Genomic DNA, 25359 nt, shown 5'->3' with positions numbered 1-25359 from the left:
TCAAGCTCAACAAATCTAAAGCTGAATTACTAATTCTCCCCTGTATCTGCTTCATGACCTGTATCCCCTGCCTTTCTCAAAGCCTCTATCAGAGTGTATTAGCTTCCTATTGCAGCAGTAACATTGCCACAAACTTGGTGGCTTAAAACAACACAAACTTATTCTCTTACAGTTCTGAAGCACAGAAGTCCAAAATTAATCTCACTGGCAGAACAAATATGTATGCAAGGTAATGCTCCCTCTAGAGGTTCAAAGAATAAATATGTATGCAAGGTAGTGCTCCCTCTAGAGGATCTAAGGGAGAATGCATTTCCTTGCTTTTTCTAGCCTCTAGAGCTGCATTCCTTGGCTTATGGCCTCTCCCTCCAATCTTCAAAGCCAGCAGTGTAGCAAACCTATTTTAGTCCTTAAACTGCCTCCTCCTTCTATGTTGTCACATTTTTTCCTGCCTCCCTCTTATGAGGATACTTGTGCTTGCAGTTAGGGCTTGCCCAGATAATCCACGATAACTCCCCATTTAAAAATCCTTAATTTGAACAAAAATGTTTACAATTTGCATGGAAACTCAAAAGACCCCAAATAGACAAAGCAATCTTGAGAAAGAAAAACAGAGCTGAACGCATCAGACTCCCTGACTTCAGACTATACTACAAAGCTACAGTCATCAAAACAGTATGGTATTGGCACAAAACTAGAAATATAGATCAATGGAACAGGATAGAAAGTCCAGAGATAAACCCACACACCTATGGCCACCTAATCGATGAGAAAGGAGGCAAGAATATACAATGGACAAAAGACAGTCTCTTCAGAAGTGGTGCTAGGAAAACTGGACAGCTACATGTAAAAGAATGAAATTAGAACATTCTCTAACACCATACACAAAAATAAACTCAAAATGGATTAAAGACCTAAATGTAAGGCCAGACACTAAAACTGTCAGAGGAAAACATAGGCAGAACGCTTTTTGCAATAAACTGCAGCAAGACCTTTTTTGATCCACCTCTGAGAGTAATGAAAATAAAAAGAAACAAATGGGACCTAATGAAACCCTAAAGCTTTTGCGCAGCAAAGAAAACCATAAACAAAATGAAAAGACAACCCACAGAATGGAAGAAAATATTTGCAAACAAAGCGACTGACAAGGAATCAATCTCCAAAATATACAAACAGCTCATGCAGCTCAATATCAGACAAACAAACAACCCAATCAAAAACGGGGCAGAAGACCTAAATAGACATTTCTCCAAAGAAGACATACAGGTGGCCAAAAAGCATGTGAAAAGCTGCTTAACATCACTAATTATTAGAGAAGTGCAAATCAAAAGTACAATGAGGTTATCACCTCCCACCAGTCAGAATGGCCATCATCAAAAATTCTACCAACAATATATGCTGGAGAGGGTGTGGCAAAAAGGGAGCCCTCCTACACTGTTGGTAGGAATGTAAATTGGTACAGCCATTATGGAGAACACTATGGAGTTTCCTTAAAAAACTAAAAACAGAGTTACCATATGATCCAGCAATCCCACTCCTGAGCATATATCTGGAGAAAACCATAATTTGAAAAGATCCATGCACCTTAATGTTCATTGTAGCATTGTTTACTATAGCCAAGACATGGAAGCAGCCTAAATGTCCATCCAAAGAGGAGTAAAAAAAGAAGATGTGATACACACACACACACACTGGAATATTACTCAGCCATAAAAAAGAATGAAATAATGCCATTTGAAGCAACATGAATGGACCTAGAGATTCTCATACTGAGTGAAGTCAGTATGAAGTCAGACAGAAAGACAAATATCATATGATATCACTTACATGTGGAATCTAAAAAAATGATACAAATGAACTTATTACAAAATAGAAATAGAGTCACAGATGTAGAAAACAAACTTATGGTTACCGGGGGGAAAGAGTGGGGGAGGGATAAATTGGGAGATTGGGATTGACATATACACATTACTATAGATAAAATCGACAACTAATATGGACCTATTGTATAGCACAAGGAACTCTACTCAGTACTCTGTAATGACCTATATGGGAAAAGAATCTTAAAAAAAAGTGGATATATGTATATGTATAACTGATTCACTTTGCTGTACAGCAGAAACGAACACAACATTGTAAATCAACTATACGCCAATAAAGAAAAGTAAAAAAAATCTTAATCATACCTGCAAAATCCCTTTTGCTGTATAAGGTGACATTCATAGGTTCTGAGGATTAGGATGTGGACATCTTGGGGGCCATTATTCATCCCACCACACATAGTAAATGGCATCACCATTCTACAGTTGCTTAAATTATTATTATTATTACAATTATTATGATTCCTTTCCCTCAAACCTTACATTCAATCGAGCAGAAAATCTTTTGGGGTCTACATTTAAAATATAGCAAGACTTTGATAGCTTCTTACCACCTCCACTGCTGCCATCATCTTGCCCAGATTATTTCAGTGACCAATATCTCTGTTCTATCTTCCAGTCTGCCCTTAACTGAGCAGCAGATTGACTCTTTAAAAATGTCAGATTATGTCACTCCCCTAATTAAAACACCTGAATGTCTGGCTATCTCACTGGCCTTTGTTTACCCCTGACTTCGCCACATCCTACTCTCCCCTTCCTGGCTGTGCTCCAGTCCCACTGGCCTTCCCTCTGCTCCCAGAGCGGGAGTCCCACCTGGCATTCAGATCTCAGATTCTGTTCACTTCCAGAGTGAGGCCCACTTAAAAAGAGTCTTCCAGTTCCTCTGTCCCTTTCAACCTGTAAATAGCTCTTACCATCTATAGCTCCCTAAAATTCTGACTTATGGTCTGTCTCCCCAGCTAGAATATAATTTCTAGGACTTGCTCATTCGCGGCTGTTTTCCAAGCACCTAGGCCAAAGTTTGGCATGCAGTAGGCGATAAATACTTGATGAAAAATGCACATGAATCTTCTTTGCTCCCTCCCACTGCTGACCACCTCTCCTAGGAGCTGGGGAGTGTGTGGAAAACAAAGAAGGATGTGGCCGGCTGTGCCCCAGAACTGGAAGCTCCCCCTCCCTCAGAGAGATGTACCTGGAGGACTTTCTGGGCCTGCACGTCGACCACGAGGACTCTGCTCAGCGTGGGCTGGGCCACGTAGATGTAGCGGTGCCTGACATTCACTGCTGAGGCCCACTGGCAGGGCTGGGTGGCGCCTCCTTCCCTTTGAGGACAGATTTCTTCCTGTAAAGGAGATAGGTTGCCATATGTCTTCTTAATTTCCTGTTCCTCCATCATTGCTGGGTTCCCTCTCCCCGACCCTGCTCTGTCCCTTTCTTCCTGTCTCAGAATTCTTCACATCCGAAGAGTACGGCACTTGAGCCCTCCCGAATCACCAGGTATTCACTCCACGTTCGTTCATCTTTCACCTCCTCCCGCTCTTACTGAGGCTGTAACTCGCTTTGCCGGCCTCTCAGTCAGCAGCTGCGTGGTCCGTGTTCTTCCACTCTTGTGAGCTACCTTCTCCCTTTCCTCATCCCCATCCATCGTATAAACAACTTCTGTCAATGACCAGACTCCTGAAGGAGTTACCTATGCACTCTCAGCTTCCTCACCTCTCACAAGCTCCTTAATCCTCTGGCTCTAGTCCTCAGCACAGAGCTGGTGGTGTTCTCACCAAGCTCCAGGCTGACTTCTCAGTTATTACATTTAAGCTCTGCCATCATTTTATTTGAACTTGGGGCATCATCTGACAGCGTCTTGACTACTCCTTGGTTCTTTTCCCTCCATCCTCCCCAGTGGCTGATCCTTCTCTGTTGCTCAGTCCTACTCTGTTTGCCGATCTCTAGATGCCGGGATGCTCAGAGGTCGCTCCCAGACGACTTCTCTGAAATCCACTCCCTTTGCTAATCTTTGTTAACCACGCCTATGACTTTAGACACAATCTACGTGCTTACAACTTCCAAATTCATATCTTTAGCTCAGTCCTCTTCTCGGAACTCCAGACTTAGCCACTTCCTAGGTCTACTTGGCTCTTTAATTTACATCTCAAATGGATAAGTCCAAAATCAACTCTCAACTTTGCCTCCCAATCCTGCTCGTTCCACTCAGATAAATGGCAGCTCCCTTGTTTTAATTCCTTAGACCAAACCTTTCAGGTCATCTTTGACTGCTTTCTCTCCCCATGCCCTCAGCCCTCATCCAATGCATCAAAAATCATTTCAGTTTTACCTTCAAGAATATATTCAGAATTAAACTTTCCGACCACTGCCACCTCTGTCACCTTGGCTCAAGCCACATCTGTCCGCTGAGTAACCGCTACAGCATTCAGACTGTGCTCCTTGATTCCACCCTGGCCTCCTGCTAGTTGTTCTTGACACAGAAACCACAGGGATCACTGTGAAATACAAGTCAGCTCAACTCCCTCCACCACAGTAACATTCTTTCTTGCTCAGAACAGGGTCCAAGTCTTCCCTGAAGCCAACTAGGCCCTGAACACTCTGGCTCCTCTGCCCATCTCTGCTTTTTTCTCCTTTTCCCATCCATCCTGTGCACACGGCATGCTTGCTCTTCTGCGCTCACACCACCCTCCTGCACCAGGGCCTGTGTAGCTGGCTGTTCGTCAGATGTCTACCTGGTTTATTTCCTTATGTCCTTTGGGTGTCAGCTTACGTGTCGTCTTCTTGAGACACCCTCTCTGGTCTCATCTAGCTTAGTGCCCCAGCATCCTCCCTGCCTCACCTTGCTGCGTTTCTCATCTACCACCTGACCTTCTGCGTTTGTTTGTCCACCTGTGTTCAGTCTTTCTTTTTTCACCAGATAGTAAGCACCTTGAGAGCACACTCTTGGTTGGGCTCACTGCCATACTCTTAGCACCTAGTAAAGCACCTGACACAGAATTGGTGCCTAAAATATATTTGTTGAATGAATAAATGATTTCCCTTAGTCTTCCATGATACACATTCTCATGTTTCTCCTCATGACTCTTGTCCAACACTGTCTCAACCTTTGTGGTTCCCCTCGGTGCGTCTGCCCCTTAACCGCTGATGCCTCCCAGGGTTCTGTGCTAGGCACCCGACTCAAATCACTCCCGTGCACCCTCGGCGATCGGGTCTCCCATCCGGGCTTTCGCCAGTACCCTCATGCTGATGGCTCCCAGATCTGTGTCTTTAGCTCAGAACCACCTTCCCCAGTTCCCACGTGGTTCCCCTACAGTCACCTCATACACAACCATCCACGTCTGAACCAGTCCTCGCTCCATCCCTGCTCCTCCTCTGGGTCCTCATCACCCTCTGGTCAGCCAAGTCCAAAGCAGGAACACCTTCTTTGATTCTTCCTTCTCCCACAAAAGTCACTGTGAATTAGTCATCGAGGACTACAGAGATTGCCTCCTAAATCTCGGAGTTCTTCTACTTTCCATCTCCAGCCCCGTTTCTTTCCTAAGTGGCTGCGATAGCTTTGAAACAGGTCTTTCTCCTTTTACACTTGCCACTCTCTGTCATCACATTTAATCCTCACAATAACCCCAATATGCCTGTGAGAAAACGGAGGCTTAGAGGGGTTAAGTCACTTTTCTAAAGCCACTTAGACTGCTGAGTGACAGAGGTGGGACCTGAACCCACCTGTGCAGATCCTGTTCTAAAGCCTGTGCCCTTACCTATTAATCCTGCCACTTCCTGCTGGGCAAAGTGGACATCTCATCCAGCAGAGGGGCCGGAGATGAGATGCCAACCTACTCACTCAGCACTTGAGAAAGAGGGTCAGCTCATTGTAACCCTCCTGTGACGTTCTAGACATTTTTTAGATGAGGAAAATGTTATTTGGGACTGTTCCATAGCTCACAGAGGTCTTGTGTTGCCTGAAATGCCTACAAGACCTCTCTTACTGTGTCTTGTTCTAGTTTCTTCGGAAAACTGAGCCCTGGTTAGCATTTGAGAGATGTCCCCTAGAAGCTACAGGTTAGGTTATCGCAAATATATGAGAAATTAGTGCCAATGTGGTGGGTTACAATTATTCAAACCTAACTGCTGGAAATTAACTAGGACCACTCTTTCTCGATGGTTTTGTGGCTGTCACGTGGAGGGAAAACTTATCAGAGGTAATACTTTAAAACATGATTCATTCAAAGGAAATAGCCTGGAAAACAGCTGCTCCCAAGTTGCAAATGTGAGAAATGCGACACTCTGAGGCACACCACCGGCCAGGACAGCAAGGCAACACACTCGTTTCAGGAACTTGTCTGGGCCAGGCCCACTTGCTCCATTAGCTCCAAGCCCGTGACTATGTCCCAGTTTATCCACTGTCTGTCTTCAAGGAGAGGGCACGTGGGGGCTTTTAGATGACTCTTGGATTAATGCCATACTTCTACCTTCAAGTCGCTAGGGATTAGGAGAAGAGGTCAGACCTCGAGCAAGAAACCCCCAACGCAACACCAAGTGGGATACCAGTGGGCGGGATGGAGCCGTGGGGCGGGGAAGCACAGCTCTGGAGGACGCCTCCTGACAGCTGGGTCTTGAGGGTTGGAAGGGTTTTTCTGGACCTGCTACCCGCAATCATCTCTTTTGCCTCTGCCCACTGCATGTCACGTTGCCACTTTTTACCTGGCCTCTTATTTGTTCACAGCAGCTCTGATGCGTGGGCCATTCACACATCTCAAGCTCTCTCCCCCGTTCCCTGGAGGCCACTGAGAGCCTCCAAGCTCTAAAGTCTACTCAGTGCTTCCCATTCCCACCACCACTGGCTTAACCCAGGTCACCGCCCTCACCTGGGTGATCACAACAGCCTCTTCACCCCCTTCCGTGTTTCTAGTGCAACCCTTCTGATCATTACCCGCCGTGAGGCCCTGCACAGGTCCCAAAGCACCCTGATCCTGGCCATCCTTCACTTGAAGTTCTTCAGTGCTTCCCATGAGAACTCATCAGCTTTGACCCTTACCTACGGTCATCCTAAGTCTGAGGCCCTTCCCACATCCATTCGTCCCTCCAGGCATAGAGAATATTTACGGTTCCCTGAATGTGACCTGATGTTTTATGCCTCTGTGCTCCATATTCATGACATTTCCTCTCGAAACCCATTACCAATTCCCACCTGTTCTTCACAGCTGAGTCCAGGCATCACCTGCCCCAGGAGCCTTCTCTGACTTTGTCCCCCAAGGTCTGGAGAGGCCTCTCTCCTCAATGTTCCAGTGCACCTTACACATCCTTCTAGCAACACTTGTTTGGCAGCTGTCTGTTCACACTTCTGTTTCCGTCATTTGACAGTGAACTCGCAGAGGCCAGGAACCCATCCGTCCGCCCTGGGCCTCCCCTCAGGCTCAGTGCATGGAAGTGGCCGCTGGAGGAAGGAATGAGGGTTTAAGCCTCATGTGCTCCTTCCTTAGCCTTGAACCACATCTGGAGCCACATCACAGGTAGCAAATGGAATTTAAGAAATCAAGTGGCACACATGGTGAAAGGCTGCCTCTCGGGATGCTGTGTGTGAGGTGGATGTGCCCCAGGCACAGACACTTACGTAGCTCATGAAGATCTTCTCCGTGGGTTTGAGGTGCCTCTGGATCTCACAGTCCACCGGGTGCAGGATGATTATGCCATCGTCGGAGAAGATGTAGAACATGTTTCCCACACTGAGGCCTGCGAGGAGCAAGCACAGCCATACTTAGGCCCCTCCTAGCAGTTGGTCCCCAGGCAGGGTCACGTATCACATCAGGCACAGATGAAACCTACAGTCTGGCTGCGTCTGATACAGGCACAGAGCGCAAGGCCTGGTCGAGGTGGGGTGAAGAGAGACGAGCAGGCGGTGTGTGGGGAGCGAGTGCCCGAGGGCTGCGAATCAATATGTACACCGAGGGCTCTGCAATCCCCAGGCTGTCCTCCCAGACACGTGTACCTGTGCCAGGTCATCCAGGGCTGGCCACCAACCCACGTTTTCAAATGAGTGATAGCCTTGGCTTTGACATACATTTGACCTTTTCTGTTCCGAAAGGCAAAGTCTCCCGTGGTCCTTGTCAACCAGTCAAATCAGAATGGATCAGGTGATGCCAAAAAAGCAAAGGCTTTTATTTTTTTTAAACACATTTATGTACAGTGCTGCTACCTGGGATGTGAGGGCCTAAGCAAGCTGTGGCTGGTATTCCTTTGTCCAAACTGGGCCTGTCTGTGCCTGAGACCCTTCCTTCAAGACAGTTTGCTCCAACATCTGCCCTACCAGTTTCCCTACAGCAGCCCCAGGCCAGGCGACGGAGCCCACAGCCTGGTTCGGCCACCTGCCTGCACCCCCATCCCAGCCCAGGACTGTCTGGGGAGAAATCTCCTTAGACCAGCAGAGAAGGGGCCTTGGGGACAAGTTAGTTCAGCCTCCTTATTTTAAAGACAAAGAACCTGAGGTCCAAGATGGGGAGGGGCTGGGTTGAGGCCATGTGCCTTTGTGCCCAAGCGGGGGTTAGACCCCGAGCCCCAGCCCTGGGCTCTGTCCCTTCACCCTGCTCTCCATAAAAGGTCCACATGGCACAAGGGTGGGTAAGGTCTAGAGTTCTCCCTCTTTCTCCCCTCCCCTTCCTCCTTCCCTTCATTTCATTTGAAGGTAAAACATTGAAAAGATTGCTATGAATTCTAAGAGAATTAGCGATGTGGAAAATTCTCTCTTTCCAGTCATGCTGAGAAAACCAGTGTACTGACTTAACTGACTAGCTGGGTAAGTTTTTAGTGAGTTAGAAAACAATGAAACAGGCAAATAGGAATCACCGTTCCACTTGCTTTCAGGGGCTCTGCAGGTCATTTTCACCAGAGCCTGTGGTTCCCAGTGTGGACAGAGGTCCCTGACTGTGTGACACAGCCTCACCTGCCTCTGGTTCTGTGCTGAGAGGGGCTCCGGGCAGGAGGGCTCCTGCCACTAAAGACAGCTAGACGCCAGCCTCTCAGAAACTGGGAGCACCTAGGAGCACTGCATAAGTCCCAGTGGGAATCCTGGGGTGCTGGGTAGCCTGTCCTGAGAGCCAGACGAAGCAGGCCAGCGCCTCCTACACGGCCGCCCACTGTTTGGAGTGGGCTAGGTAGCACACATTCGCTCTGACTCCAGTCTATCCTGTTTCCAGGAGGACTTTCCCTTCTGTACACTCTCACCTGGGCACGCTTCTCTCATTCAAACCTGTAGGGGCCAGAGGGGGTCAAAGTCCCTGTAAGACCACAGACCCTGCAATAGCCTCCCAAGGTTTTTGGAGAATCAGTAGCTGGAAGAACCCACATGAGATGGAAAGCTCAGTAGAGCCCACGTGGGCTTTGCAGCTGTGGTTACACTGCAGGCTGAGCACCGGGCCTTGTCACAGTCGACAGTGCAATGTGAGGCTCAACAAGGCCTTGCTCCACAAATAACTGACTTCCAGAGAGCTGGCCTCACGAGCCAGCCCCTGGAAGGTTCTGCTCGTGATTAGCTTGACCAAGGGGGCACACAGGAGCTTTCTCTGCTTCTGCGCACCCATCATTTCACTGTTCCTATTGAGAGCTGACAGCGCCCTGGGGCCCTGCTGGCTTCTTTGCTTTTGCTTCTGTATTTCCCTACCTCCAGGCCTGGAGTTTGAGCAGGGAGGGGTGTGAGCAGCTAGCTGTCCAGGCGTGATGGAGTTTGTTCGCTGCTGGGTTGTCCAATATTAGCGCAGCACCAGCCAGCCTAAAGCCCCGAGGCAGCTGTGGGTCTTAAGTTGGCCTTTGGGCCTCCAGAGCTGCATTTAACACTTTCCAGGGCCTCCTGCATTCTCTGCAGGTCTCCACTTTTGAAATTTGGAAACACCCCTTAGAAAACACCTTTTAAAGACACAGAGCCAAGGCTCTCTGTGTGCACTGTGGCCTAGGGACTAAGTTCAGGTGGCGTCAAGGGACCACTGTCCATGATTAGCAACCGCTGCTCTGACTTTCCTCCTGAGGATTCCTAAAGCCCATTGGCAGCAATGCCTCATTTTCCGGGCTCTGCCTTTGTTGTGCTCCCAGACTTACTGTGTGAGCATTTGTGCCTGACATTCAGGAAATTACTCTGAGTGTGTGTATGCGTGCATATGCTAGACTGTAGGTAACATGGCAGTTCTTAAGGAAGAAATATGAGGAAATACGATGGGTTTTAAAGGAGGAAATTTAGTGCTTAGCCCCGAAATTGCATGGTGCTCTCTGCTGCTTCTCATACCGTCCCTCTGTCCACCTGCCTGGAGAATAAGTTACCTCAGGGGATTTGGACTCTCTGGTGTAGGGGTTCATAGGTAGGGTTGGGGTCCACGAATGCACGTTCACCCCACAGAGCGACTCGGGCTCTTTAACCCACGCCCACGTGTGCCTGCCATTTTTGGAGCCGTGTTATCAGACCATTTTTGATATACAAAAATGGCAATTTTGTATGGCTCAACCTAATATCTACAGATGGTTAGATACAAATTTTAAAAACCCATTCATTTAGAAATATACATGTAAACATACATGTACAGAAATCATGGTAGCTTTTTTATTCAGCATTTCCTCAAAGTATACACTAAACCCCAACGCCAGTATCAGTTACTGGAAAAAAGTTTAAGGCCCAGCTCTGGCCAGGACCCCTGCCAAGAAGCTGGCTTCAGTGGAGGTTTCAAAATTGCTTTAAATGGAAACTTCGTTTTAAAAATTCTGATCGTCTAATGTCCGTTAAAGACACTAGTAAGTTTAAATCTGCCTCACGTGTGCCACTTGATTTTGACATGGACTTCCCCGCTCCCATCTGATTTGGCCCATGGACCCCACCTGTGGGGACTGCTTGATGTCTGGAAAAGCTGTTGGCTTATGGAAAGATGGCCTGTTATGGGACCATGAACACACGTGATCACAGGCACGACACAGAATAAGAAAGCTTGGTACCTTCTTCTCGCCATAGAATGTTTGCAACTGCAGCATCAGAGAACGGTGAAAGCAGGAATGTGATGGAGGGAATGAAAAAAAAGAAAAAAGCAACTTCAGAAACTTCCTTGTAGTGATTCAGTTCATGAACATACTGGTATCTAGTCCATCATGTTTAGAACCTGCACCACTCATGGCCCCAGCAATACTGACGGGGGGCGCTGGATGTGGACAAATGCTTCCAGGGCTCAGGACCCTTTTGGTTCCTAATGAATCAGGTTCCAGGATCACAGAAGCTAATGGGACTCCCTCTTCTGTGGATGATAAAGAGCAAGCAATGTCTCTCCCAGACCTCCTGGACTACTTCCAGGAGCAAGCTGGTTTTCTGCTAGGATCCTCCCTAGGAAAACCATCTGCAATACTTCTGATTTTCTCCCTTGATGATAAAGACTCAGCTTAGAGCCTTTGATCAAGGGAAAGAGACCATGTCCGACACCCATATCCATGAAATCAACCTTGCAGGGTCTCTTGGGGAGCAGTAGCTACGAGGGAGAGCCTGCTTAGCGCCCCTGGTGGGCAACAATCCCTGGAGTAAAGACAGGTGTGTGAGAGTGCACAGGCCAGTTCCTGGGCCGTGGATGGGCAGCAGCAGCTGGTGCGCGGTTAGCATGAACACTTTTGTGGATGAGGAACAGAGCAAGTAGGAGGCAGAACTGGGGATATGATATGCGAGCTTCCTTGTGGTCCTGGGTTCTGTCTGCTGTCCAGAGAGTTTCCCTGTCTATGCCTCCAGAGTTGTCTAGGCTTATAGGGAAGGTCTACCCACCTCTGGCCACCCTCTGTCCCCAGCTTTGAGCACAGAAGGATATGAGGTTTACCCCTGTCTCCAGGGGCTCATGATTGGTGGCTGTGGCCCTTGCCACCCAATATCCCCCAACCAGCTCAGTGAGGAGCTCAAAGGCAAGCGTGGACTCACGGGTCTTTCTAGCCGAGTCTTCGATGAAGAGGGAGGAAATATCTTCGTCCACGCCCACTTCATTTTTGGCAATGCAGGTATACGCCCCTGTGTCTTCATACCGAACACTGCTGATGTGGAGTTCGCTCCCATTGGCTGTAGAAGGGACAGTGCTCAGGGCGGCCTGTTCAGCTGGGACCTCCATCCTTCCTCCCTTCTCCCTTCTATTGAGAGTGTTGAGGTTAAAAGCACAGCCCCTCAGCAGGGCTGAGGGCAGCCAGTACCCTGATATACGCCCAGGAAGAGCTGGAACAGCAGAAATGAACTGCAGGTGACCTGGGACCTGATTGACAGCGTCTCATCATTGTGCTCACAAAGATCTGTGTGAGTCCAGAGAGCAGGGAAACGGGGAGATATCTGTTTGCTCTCCGAATGTCTGACTGAGAAACAAATCACTCCTCTCATTTCCATTCCTGGGGAGAGCGTCAGCTTGAACTTGATGGGAAAAATGGCACAGAGACACCGAGCGGAGCGCTTACCTGGAAGGGAAAGCTGTTTCGACATCTGGGTTGAGACATCCATGCCATTTTTTAGCCAAGTGATTCTGGGCATAGGAATGCCCTCTGCGTGACATCTCAGGCTAGCTGCCACTCCGGGTTCCTGTGCCTGGGTCTCTGGATAGACACGGATGACGGGTGGCACTGTGGGTGAGAGTTAGTGCTGGTGAGAAAAGGCCTTCACCTGCCTCAGGCCTGTAGTCCAACTCTGAGACCCTGCCCACAGGGCTGAACCGAGAGATAACTCTGGAGTTCTCTTTGTAACCAGCTTGCAAGCCCTAAAAGAAAGGGCTATAAAATGGATTGCCAACAATAAACATGTCAGGCTTTGTACGCTGTAATTCATGACGTTCATCATTATTCTAAATATGATCAGAGAGACAATCCAAATATTTACGGCTGTTCAGCTGCTACACGTAAAGAGCAACAACTGCCAAAACTTACTTCTGAATGAATAAAATTCAGATATATTATTTCTCTTATCGGAAAGCCACTGGACAGGGCCTTAATTTCTTGCAAGGAAGTGCTTCACAAAGTACTTATGGGCACTGACTGGCAGGGCTCCTAATTACTGCTCTAGGGAAGACCATTGGTTTTCCAGTGGGTCATTTTTATTTTTCCACTTCTCATCCCCGGAACACGCGTGAGAGGCAAGTGTGCCCTCCTTGGCTCCTGACCCACCCATGGGTCCCGGAAGTCAAGTTCAGGGCTGGGGATGTGACCAGGCCCACTCATCAGATGAGCATCAGTACCCTCTACCCTCTGGCCTTTCCTACATGGGCTGTCTGTAGGGCAGGAAGGAGTGAGGACTGTCTGGAGGATCTTCCCTCCTACCCCTTGCTCTGGGCCCAGGAAATAAAATAATTATCATTTTCAGTGGAATTGGGGGCTCTTACTTATTCATGCATGTTTCTCTACATACTTCCAAAAAGGGTTTATGAGAGCTTCTGTAAAGGCACCTGGATATTAAACTAAACAACAATAATAACAAAAACCACATCATACACCTTTTGGAAAGTTGGGAGATGCATTCTTTGCCTTGAAGCCAGCAACTACATTTTCCCAGAGTTATCTGGACACTCCTATTGTCCGATAAAAGAAAGTGACCCAGGGCAACTTTCCTGGTAGTCCTGTGGGTAAAACTCTGCGCTCCCAATGCAGGGGGTCTGGGTTCGATCCCTGGTCGGGGAACTAGATCCTGCATGCACGCTGCAACTAAGAGTTTGCATGCTGCAACTAAGAAGTCCACATGCTGCAACTGAGTCCGCATGCTGCAACTGAAAGATCCCGCATGCCACGACGCAAATCCCGTGTGCCGCAATGAAGACCCAGCATAGCCTAAATAAATATTAAAAAAAAAAAACTTAAAAAAAAAGAAAAGAAAGTGACCCAGTATGTTAGGAGAGAGATTTTTCTTGGGACTAGAGGTGGAACAAATTGACACATATATAGAAGGAAGTGATAATGTTGATCCTAGAACGTGAAGATTTCTAGTGATCTGTGCTTGGGTAGGCTGAGGACAAGAGAAAAATTCTATTACCTTATTGTGAGAAACAGATGCTGCAGGTCCTGTCAAAACCCAGGAGGCTGGTAATAATCTGATCAACTTAGCCTGAGTTTCAAGTCTTTCCTCTGGTTGACCTATGGGGCAAAGTAGGGGGCCGAGGACAAAGCCAAATGGATAGCTGGCAAAGGGCACAAACCCACCTTCAGAGTGGCCAGAGCTGTTTCCATAACATGAGCGCAGAGGCACCCATGACTAACCACACACAGACCAAACAATAATAAAATCTGAGTCATTCCCTTGGTTTCTCTTTGTTTGCAGTTCTGGGGGAGAGTCCCAGCGTGTGGGAGAAGGTCCTTGTCACGGGTCAGGCCACTTGGGATCGATGAAGTAAAAGGGGCTCTAGCTAAGGCGTATCTGGAGGACTGCTTAGAACACAGAAGTGGATCTCTCTTCTCTGATTCCCCTTGGTTCAAAGAAGGAAGAAATAGTAATTTATCTAGGAAAACTTCCTATACCCTGAATTTGGTAAAGAGAGGAATGGGGTTCAAGTTGAAGAGACAGCAGAGTTTTTTTCAAGAGGCTATGATTCAAAAGTACAGAGATAGAGACGGGGGACCTAGGAACACTGGACTGGTGGGGAGTTGGAGAAGGAGGTAGAGCAGCCCGGGTTCTAGAATGTGGGAGGCCAGGACCTGGGAGTGAATAACCTTGGGCTCCTGCTAGATCACCATTTATTTATATAGGCCTGCCAAGCAACCACATAGTAAACTTAAAGAAGGTGAGGGAAGAATCAATAGAGATAGAAGCAGAAAGGAATGAATCAATTTGCCAAAAAAGAGTGGAACTGATAGATCTGAGACCTGGATGTTCGTGAAAATGAATAAAGGAGCCAAATTTCTGGCAGGTTTGTTTAGTGAAAAATATAAAGAACACAGAGGAGATTAAAAAATATGGAAGTACTTTGTTCAATTATAGGTAATAAACATGAAGCGCTCAATGAAATGAATCACTTAAAAGGAAACTTTAACGTATTAACGTGGACTCAAGAAGAGAGCATTTAAAACATTTTAAAGCACTACTTTTCAGTTATGCAGTGAATAAGTTCTAGAGATCTGTTATACAATATAGGGCCTATAATCAGCAATATTATGTTGTGCACGTAAATATCTATTAAGAGAGTAGATCTCATGTTAAGTGTTCTCACCACAAAAACGAAGAAAAACAAAGCGGAGGTGATGGGTATGTCTGTTACCTTGATTGTGGTGCTGGTATCCTAGGCGTATACATGTACAAATTCATCAAATTGTATAGATTAAATATGTGCAGTTTTTTGGTATATAAATTATACCTCTATAAAGCTGTTTTTTTTCCTTTGTCTCTGCTGTCTCAATTATCCTTTATTTGTAGTTTACCTTGAATTACTCTGGTAACCTATTCAGGTTTTTTTTTTTTCTTCAATTCACGGTGTCTCGGCACACCTATGTCACCCACTGGTTCCTTTACAAAGAAAGTTCATAAAGCTGTTTTTAAAAAGGCGCTACTAACCCCCAAAGAACCCTGATTAGTTTCATAGGGAAGTTCTTTTGTACATTTCAGGAACAGATAATTCCTACAGCATACAGCAGAGAAGATGTCCCAAATTTTATAATGAAGCTGTATAACCTGGACACGGAAACCTGCCAAAGAGAGCACAAAATAGATGATTACAGACCTAACTCACTCAGTACTACATATACCAAAATCGCAAGTAAAATATTAGCAAATCAGGATTCTGGACAAGATGGTAGAGTAGAAGGACTTGTGCTCACCTCCTCTCACAAAAACACCAAAATCACAACTAACTGTTGAACATCCATCGACAAAAAAGACTGGAACCTACCAAAAAAAGATATTTTACATCCAAAGACAAAGAAGCAGCCACAAAGAGACAGCAGGAGGGGAGCTTTTGCAATATAATCAAATTCCATACCTGCCGGTGGGTGACACACAAACTGGAAAATAATTATATCACAGAGGTTCCCCCACAGGAGTGAGAGTTCTGAGCCCCATGTTAGGCTCCCCATCCTGAGGGTCTGGCATCAGGAGGAGGAACCCCCAGAGCATTTGACTTTGAAGGCCAGTAGGGCTTGAGTGCAGGAGCTCCACAGGACTAGGGGAAACAAAGACCCCACTATTGGAGGATGCACACAAGACTTCACATGCACTGGGACCCAGCACAAAGCAGTGACTCCATAGGAGCCTGGGCTAGACCTACCTGAGGGTTTTGGAGGGTCTCATGGGGAGGCAGGGGTTGGCTATGGCTCACTGTGGGGGCAAGGACACTGGCGGTGGAGGGCTCAGAATACTGATCAGTGTGAGCTCTCCATTTTGGCAATGAGACCTGGGGCCACCCCGCAGCCTGCAGACTCCACTGTGGGATGCTTCTGGCCAAACAACCAGCAGGGTGGGAATCCAGCCCCACCCATCAGCAGACAGCCTTCCTAAAGTTGTACTGAGCTTACAGCTGCCTCTAAACACAACACTTGACACGGCCCTGCCCAAGAGAGGGACAAAACCCAGCTCCACCCACCAGAGGGCAGGCAACAGTCCTTCCCACCAGGAAGCCTGCACAAGCAGCAGGACCAACCTCAGCTACTGGGGGGCAGACATCAGAAGCAAGAAGAACTATGATCCTGCAGCCTGTGGAAAGGAGACCACAAACATAGAAATTTAGACAAAATGAGATGGCAGAGGAGTATGTCCCAGACGAAGGAACAAGATAAAAACCCAGAAGAACAACTAAGTGAAGTGGAGATACACAATCTACATGAAAAAAAGAATTCAGAGTAATAATAGTAAAGATGACCCAAGATCTCAGAAAAAGAATGGAGGCACAGACTGAGAAGATACAGGAAATGTTTAACAAAGAGCTAGAAGATCTAAAGAACAAACAAACAGAGATGAACAATACAATAACTGAAATGAAAAATACACTAGAAGGAATCAATAGCAGAGTAAATGAGGCAGAAGAATGGTAAGTGACCTGGAAGACAGAATGGTGGAAATCATTACTGTGGGACAGAATAAAGAAAAAAGAATGAAAAGAAATGAGGACAATCTAAGAGACCTCTGGGACAACATTAAATGCACCAACATTCACCTTACAGAGGTCCCAGAAGGAGAAGAGAGAGAAAGGACCTGAGAAAATATTCGAAGAGATAACAGCTGAAAATATCCCTAACATGGGAGAGGAAACAGTCATCCAAGTCCAGGAAGTGCAGAGAGTCCCAGGCAGGATAAAACCAAGGAGTAACACACCAAGACACATAGTAATTGACAAAAATTAAAGACAAAGAGAAAATATTAAAATCAACAAGGAAGGGCTTCCCTGGTGGCGCAGTGGTTGAGAGTCCGCCTGCCGATGCAGGGGACACGGGTTCGTGCCCCGGTCCGGGAAGATCCCACATGCTGTGGAGTGGCTGGGCCTGTAAGCCATGGCCGCTGAGCCTGTGTGTCCGGAGCCTGTGCTCCACGACGGGAGAGGCCACAACAGGGAGAGGCCCGCGTACCGCAAAAAAAAAAAAAAATCAACAAGGAAAAAGCAACAAATAACATACAAGGGAATTCCCACAAGGTTATCAGCTGATTTTTTTTAGCAGAAACTCTGCAGGCCAGAAGGGAGTGGCATGATATATTTACAATGATGAAAGGGAAAAACTTACAGCCAAGAATACTCTACCCAGAAAGGCTCTCATTCAAATTCGACAGAGAAACGAAAACCTATACAGATAAGCAAAAGCTAAGAGAGTTCAGCACCACCAGCCCAGCTTTGCAACAAATGCTAAAGGAACTTCTGTAGGCTGAAAGGAAAAGGACACACTAGAAACAAGAAATGAGAAAGCTCACCAGTAAAGTTAAACATATAGTAAAGGAAGGAAATCATCTGCACACAAATATGATATCAAAACCAGAAATTGTGAGAAAAGGAGAGTACAAATGAAGAATATTGGAAATGCATTGGAAATTAAGAGACCAACAACTTAAAATAATCTTGTATATGTATAGACTGCTATATCAAAACCTTATGGGAACCACAAACCAAAAATCTACATTAGATACATACAAAAAACCAAAAAGTAGTCCAAACACAACACTAAAGATAGTCGTCAAATCGCAAGAGAACAGAACAAAGAGGAAGGGAAGGAAAAAGTCCGTCAAAAAGATATCCAAAAAAATTAACGAAATGGCTCTAAGAACACATATATTGATGATCACCTTAAATGTAAATGGATTAAATGCTCCAACCAAAAGACACAGACTGGTTAAATGGATACACAAACAAGGCCCGTATATATTGCTGCATACAAGAGACCCACTTCAGATCTAGGGACACATACAAACTGAAAGTGAGGGGATGGAAAAATGTATTCCATGTAAATGGAAATCAAAAGAAAGCTGGAGTAGCAATACTCATATCAGACAAAATAGACTTTAAAATGAAGACTGTTACAAGAGACAAAGAAGGACACTACATAATGATCAAGAGATCAATTCAAGAAGAATATATAACAATTGTAAATATATATGTACCCAACAAGGAGCACCCCAATATATAAGGCAAATACTAACAGTCATAAAAGAAGAAATTGACAGTAACACAATAGTAGTGGGGGACTTTAACACCCCACTTTCATCAATGGACAGATCATCCAGACATAAGATCAATGAAGAAACACAGGCCTTAAATGACACATTAGAACAGATGGACTTAATTGATTTTTACAGAGCATTCCATCCAAAAGCAGCAGAATACACGTTCTTCTCAAGTGCACATGGAACATTCTCCAGGATTGATCACATGCTGAACCAAGAAGCAAGCCTCAGTAAATTTAAGAAAATTGAAATTATATCAAGCATCTTTTCTGACCACAATGCTATGAAATTAGAAATCAACTATAAGAAAAAAAAACAAAGAAACATAAACATGTGGAAGCTAAACAATATGTTACTAAACAACCAATGGATCACTGAAGAAATCCAAGAGGAAATTAAAAAATACCTAGAGGCAAATGAAAATGAAAGCACAATGATCCAAAACCTATGGGACATGGCAAAAGCAGTTCTAAGACTGAAGTTTATAGCAATGCAATCTTACTTCAGGAAACAAGAAAAATCCCAAATAAACAACCTAACCTTACACCTAAAGCAACTAGAGAAAGAAGAACAAACAAAACCCAAAGTTAGTAGAAGGAAAAAAATCATAAAGATCACAGTAGAAATAAATGAAACAGAGGCAAGGAAAACAATAGAAAAGATCAATGAAACTAAAAGCTGGTTCTTGGAAAAGATAAACAAAACTGACAAACCTTTAGCCAGACTCATCAAGAAAAGCAGGGAGAGGGCTCAAATCAATAAAACTAGAAATGAAAAAGGAGAAGTTACAATGGACATGACAGAAATACTAAGGAAGAAATGGACAAATTCTTAGAAAGGTATAATCTCCCAAGACTGAACCAGTAAGAAATAGAAAATATGAACAGACCAATCACAAGTCCTGAAATTGAAACTGTGATTAAAAAACTCCCAACAGAAAAAGTCCAGGACCAGATGGTTTCACAGGCGAATTCTATCAAACTCTTTAGAGAAGAGTTAACACTTATCTTTCTGAAACTATTCCAAAAAATCACAGAGGAAGGAACACTCCCAAACTCATTCTGTGAGGTCACCATCACCCTGTTACCAAAACCAGACAAAGATACCAAAAAACAAAAATTACAGGCCAATATCACTGATCAACATAGACACAAAAATCCTCAACAGAATACTAGCAATCCAAATCCAACAATACATTAAAAGGATCATATACCATGACCAAGTGGGTTTTATTACAGGGATGCAAGGCTTTTTCAATATCCACAAATCAGTGTGATACACCACATCAACAAATTAAAGAATAAAAACCACATGATTGTCTCAATAGATGCAGAAAAAGCTTTTGACAAAATTCAACACCCATTTATGATAAAAACTCTCCATAAAGTGTGCATAGAGGGAACCTACCTCAACATAATAAAGGCCATATATGACAAACTCACAGCTAACATCATTCTCATCAGTGAAAAGCTAAAAGCATTTCCTCTAAGATCAGGAACAGACAAAGATGTCTACTGTCACTACTTTTATTCAACATAGGTGTTGAAGTTCTAGGCACGGCAATCAGAGAAGAAAAAGAAATAAAAGGAATTCTAATTAGAAAAGAAGTAAAACTCTCACTGCAGATGACATGATACGATACATACAAAATCCTAAGGATGCTACCAGAAAACTACTAGAGCTCATCAATGAATTTGATAAAGTTGCAGGATGCAAAATTAATACACAGAAATCTCTTGCATTCCTATAAACGAACAATGAAAGATCAGAAAGAGAAATTAAAGAAACACTCCCATTTACCATTGCATCAAAAAGGATAAAATACCTAGGAATAAACCTACCTAAGGTGACAAAAGCCCTGTACTCTGAAAACTATAAGATGCTGATGAAAGAAATCGAAGATGACACAAACAGGTGGAGAGATATACCATGTTCTTGGATTAGAAGAGTCAGTATTGTAAAAATGACTATACTAAGCAAGGCAATCTACAGATTCAATGCAATCCCTATCAAATTACCAATGCCATTTTTCACAGAACTAGAACAAAAAATCTTAAAATTAGTATGGAGACACTAAAGATCCCGAATAGCCAAAGCAATCTTGAGAAAGAAAAATGGAGCTAGAGGAATAAGGCTCCTTGACTTCAAACTATACTACAAAGTTACAGTCGTCAAAATAATATGGTACTGGCACAAAAACAGAAGTACAGCTCAATGGAACAGAACAGGAAGCCCAGAAATAAACCCATGCACCTATGGCCAATTAGTCTACGACAAAGAAGGAAATACTATACAATGGAGGAAAGACTGTCTTTTCAACAAACGGTGCTGGGAAAACTAGATAGCTACATGTAAAAAGATAAAATTAGAACATTCTTTAACACCATACACAACAATACATTCAAAATGGATTAAAGACCTAAACGTAAGACTGGATACTATAAAACTCCTAGAGAATACATAGGCAGAACACTTTTTGACATAAATTGCAGCCATATCGTTTTCAAGCCGCGTCCTGGAGTAATGGAAATAAAAACAGAAATAAACAAGTGGGACCTAATTAAGCTCAAAAGCTTTTGCACAGCAAAGGAAACTATAAACAAAATGAAAAGACAACCCACAGAATGGGAGAAAATATTTGCAAATGACATGATTAACAAGGGATTAATATCCAAAAGTTACCAACAGCTCATGCAGCTCAATATTAAAAAAACAAACGACCCAATCAAAAATTGGGCAGAAAACCTAAATAGATATTTCTCCAAAGAAAAGATACAGATGGCCAAGAGGCACATGAAAAGATGCTCAACATTGTTAATTATTAGAGAAATGCAAACCAAAACTACAATGATATATCACCTCACACCAGTCAGAATGGCCATCATCACAAAGTCTACAAACAATAAATGCTGGAGAGGGTGTGGAGAAAAGGGAACCCTCCCCTACACTGTTGGTGGGAAGGTAAATTGGTACAACCACTACAGAGAACAGTAAGGAGGTTCCTTAAAAAACTAAAAATAGAGTTACCATATGATCCAGCCATCTCACTCCTGGGCATATATCCAGAGAAAAACATGATTCGGAAGGATATGTGCACCCTGATGTTCACTGAAGCACTGTATACAATAGCCAAGACATGTAAGCAATGTAAATGTCCATTGACAGATGAATGGTTAAAGAAGATGTGGTACATTTATATATTGGAATATTACTCAGCCATTAAAAAGAATGAAATAATGCCACTTGCAGCAACATGGATGGACCTGGAGATTATCACACTAAGTGAAGCAAGTCACACAGAGAAAGACAAATATCATATAATATCACTTATATGAGGAATCTATAAAAATGATACAAATGAACTTATTTACAAGATAGAAAGTCTCACAGACTTAGAAAACAAATATATGGTTACCAAAGGGTAAAGGTTGGGGGGAAGGATAAATTCAGAGTCTGGGATTGACGTATACGCACTACTATGTATAAAACAGATAATCAACAAGGATCTACTGTATAGCACAGGGAACTCTACACAATTTTCTGTAATAACCTAAATGGGAAAATAATTTGAAAAAGAATAGATACATGTATATGTATAACGGAATCACTTTGCTGTACACCTGAAACTAACACAACACTGTTAATCAAGTATACTCCAATATAAAATAAAAATTAAGAAAAAATTGATAGACCTAGAGATCATTATGCTAAGCGAATAAGTCAGAGAAAGACAAATATCATATGATACCACTTACATGTGGAATTCAAAAAAAAGATACAGATGAACTTATTTGCAAAACAGAAACAGACTCACAGACTTAGAAATGTGGAATCCAAGAAAATATGATACAAATGAACTTACTTGCAAAACAGAAACAGACTCACAGACTTTGAAAGCAGACCTGTGGTTGTGGGCAGGAGGAAATGTGGTGGGGGGGGGGGGAGGAATAAATCAGGAGTTTGGGATTAACATGTACATACTACTATATGTAAAATAGATAATCAACAGGGACCTACTGTATAGCAAGCACAGGGAACTCTACTCCATTTCTGTAATAACCTATATGGGAAAAGAATCTGAAAAAGAATGGATATATGTATATGTGTAACTGAATCACTTAGCTGTACAGCTGAAACTAACACAACATTGTAAATCAACTATACTCCAATATAAAATAAAAATTAAATTAAAAAAACACAAAAACAAATACCCACATAAAAATATTAGCAAATCAAACCTAGCATGGCATTATTGGGTAAGATGTATTATTTTCCATAAGATGTTACAGAAAAACCTCACGACCTTTTTGGCCAACCCAATAAAAGAACATACTGTGACCAAGTATAATATGTTTCAATGACTATTAGGAAATCTATAATTAATCATATGCAAGTCAAAGGCAGTCAAAAAAGAAAAACCATTTGATTCTCTTGCTAGACACTAAAAGGCCTTTGAAAAAAATTCAAAATCCATTTCTTGAGGGGAAAAAACCTCAATAAAATAGGAACAGAATAATATTTTCTTCCTACAATGAAGAATATCTCTATAAAAAGTGGGACCAGCACCAATCTTTTCAGAACGGTGAAACATCAAGTGGGGAAAAAACAAAAAGGGAAGAGGAAAGGAGGCAATATCAGACTCTCAACATTTTTCTGGATGTTACTGTCAACAGAAGGCAAGAAATGAGAGGGAGAAATATTAAAGAGGTGGAGAAAAATGATACTTTACCTGGATATGCTCCAGATAACGAACCAGAAGTGTAAGGTTTAATAAGTGAGTACCATAAAGGGGCCAGTACCCAGACAGACAAAATGAATAGCTCACTTATGTACCAGTAGTGGCCAGACAGAAAACACAGGGGACCGAAATGAATGAAACTATAACATCTCACTGAAGACATATAAAAAGACTTGAAAAATTAGAGAGAGATGATCTTGGATAGGAAGACTTACTGTTGTTAAGAAACAAGATACTCCAAATTATGCCAAACATTTAATCTCATTCCAGTTAAAATCAATTGGTGGGGTCTTGACAAAATAATTCTCAAATTTAGCTAGAAGAAAGAATGTGAAAGAACAGCAGAAGAAATTTTGAATAACGAGAGTGATGACTGTCATTTTTCCATACCACATATTACAAAGTATTTCAAGTATTACAATAGCAAATGGCGGGGGGTGGGGGAGAGGCAGGGGGAGAGGGAAAGGCAGTGTGGGGAGGAGAGGGGAGGGCTGAGGCACTTCCCAGCTTTGAGTCCAGCAGCACATTAATGGTCTTTATAGAGTTTACAAAGTTCTGTCAACTCAATATTGTGCAGTCAACATTTATTATATCCCAACTAAGGGTCAGGCATTACACACAGAGCAGTGAATAAGATCGACCCAGTCCCTGGCCTCATGAAGCTTTCTGTCAGGGGGAAGATGAGTAACATAACAGCAAGGTGTGATGAGGATTACCAGAAGGGAGCTTTCGGGACATAGGGACAGGGGTCTGGGAAGACTTATCAGAATAGAGCACTTGGACCTACTCTCTCCACCTCACAAAGGAAATACCGACTTTCCTTATGCCTGTGGGGCCTACCCCTTTATTGATAGTAGGTTTGTCCAGTGAACTGGTGGTTTGTGGACCAGTCTCCTCAGTGAGGTGCCCAGTGGCCAGCACAAGCCCTGAAGACTAGCCTTTGCCTCTGTCCTGCCCTCTGATGGGAATCTGTGGACCCAGGAACCTGTCACACTTGAGTGTGTATCTGCATCCCCTGGCTGGAGCGGGAGCTCTTGTTAAAACAATGTTGGGCCCACCCCACAGTGTCTGATTCCGGAGGTCTTGGTTGGGGCTGGGGGATTTGCTTCTACCTGTCTGGTTCCAGGTGAGACCCTGGGTCAGCCCTGACTTGGAAGCTCTTGCAGACCGATTGAACTGAAATAGGTGGCGCTGTTCTACAACAAGACAAAAGCTGACTGAAAGTCAAGGGAGTGGAACCATCCATTCACTTAAAAACAAAGGACTATCTGCTGGGCAAAGACACCTGGGCCTCCAGTGGCAGGGGTTAGAAGACAGCTCACGTCTGCTGAGAGGGAGGAAACCCTGGCTGGCCTGGAGGTCTCCAGGAGCCGAAGTCATTCTGGGGGCTACGACCACTCCTCCTTGGACCTCCATCCCTCCATCAGCAGGACTAAAGATGGCCCTCAGAACCCCGCGTCCTCCACCTCCCAGTGGCCCCTGTCCCCAGTCTCCTCATCTGCAACTGAGGACCATCAGGGCCCTTTCCCTCATGCCCTCGATTTGGGATCCTGTCAGTCTACAAGAGCCTAGGCCGCTGGGGCATCCATCATCCCCCAAACCTTCTGTTGCGCCTTCTAGAACTCATGTTCTGCCATCAGCAGAACGTCCTCTATCCTTAAACTCCTCTGTGAGTGTTCCTCACCTTCTTGCTCAGATGGAAACCTGGTGACACTCCTTCTCTTGCAGCCTTTTAAGTGGATGTGGCTCTCTCTCCCCACACTTGTCCCCCCGCCCCGTCCCCTACCCCATGGACTGGGAGGTGGGGCAGGTGTTGCCACCGACAGACCATCCTCCTTCCATTCCCCAGAAAAGGACCCAGTTTTGAGTTTCCTGTCCCGCGAGCCTCATTCCTAGATTGCATCCCCTCACGTCCTTTCCACAACGTCCCTCTAGCACTTCTCTCTCCCTCCTGCATCAGTTTCCCCCTTTTTACTGGATCTTTCCTATTAGTCCATAAAACGCTTTTAATTTCCATCTTGGAAAAAAATCCCCAAACCTCTTTACCCCAGCTTCTCTCCCCAACTCTGCCCCGTTTTTCTTCTTGGAAACACCCTGGAGAGTTGTCCATACTTGGTGGCTCTCACATCTCCTCCCCATCCCCCCGGAGC

At 44.5% G+C, this 25359-nt stretch overlaps 1 protein-coding gene across 2 annotated transcripts in view; it reads right to left on the bottom strand.

Moving 5' to 3' along the window:
* FSTL4 (follistatin like 4) overlaps nt 1–25359 on the bottom strand; it is a 453554-nt gene that overhangs the window by 23231 nt on the left and 404964 nt on the right. For both annotated transcript variants that reach the window (XM_004282127.3, XM_049708196.1), the window contains exons 9-13: nt 12315–12476; nt 11797–11931; nt 10842–10868; nt 7486–7604; nt 3070–3219 (exon numbers count right to left, since the gene is read on the bottom strand). In XM_004282127.3, the coding sequence (XP_004282175.1) occupies nt 3070–3219; nt 7486–7604; nt 10842–10868; nt 11797–11931; nt 12315–12476 (593 nt within the window). The remainder of the gene's footprint in view (nt 1–3069; nt 3220–7485; nt 7605–10841; nt 10869–11796; nt 11932–12314; nt 12477–25359) is intronic.

This window comes from Orcinus orca, chromosome 3, assembly GCF_937001465.1.
Source record: "Orcinus orca chromosome 3, mOrcOrc1.1, whole genome shotgun sequence".
NCBI classification, from domain to species: Eukaryota; Metazoa; Chordata; class Mammalia; order Artiodactyla; family Delphinidae; genus Orcinus; species Orcinus orca.
Note: the sequence above shows the minus strand (reverse complement) of the source record. Positions and strands in the feature narration are given on the sequence as shown.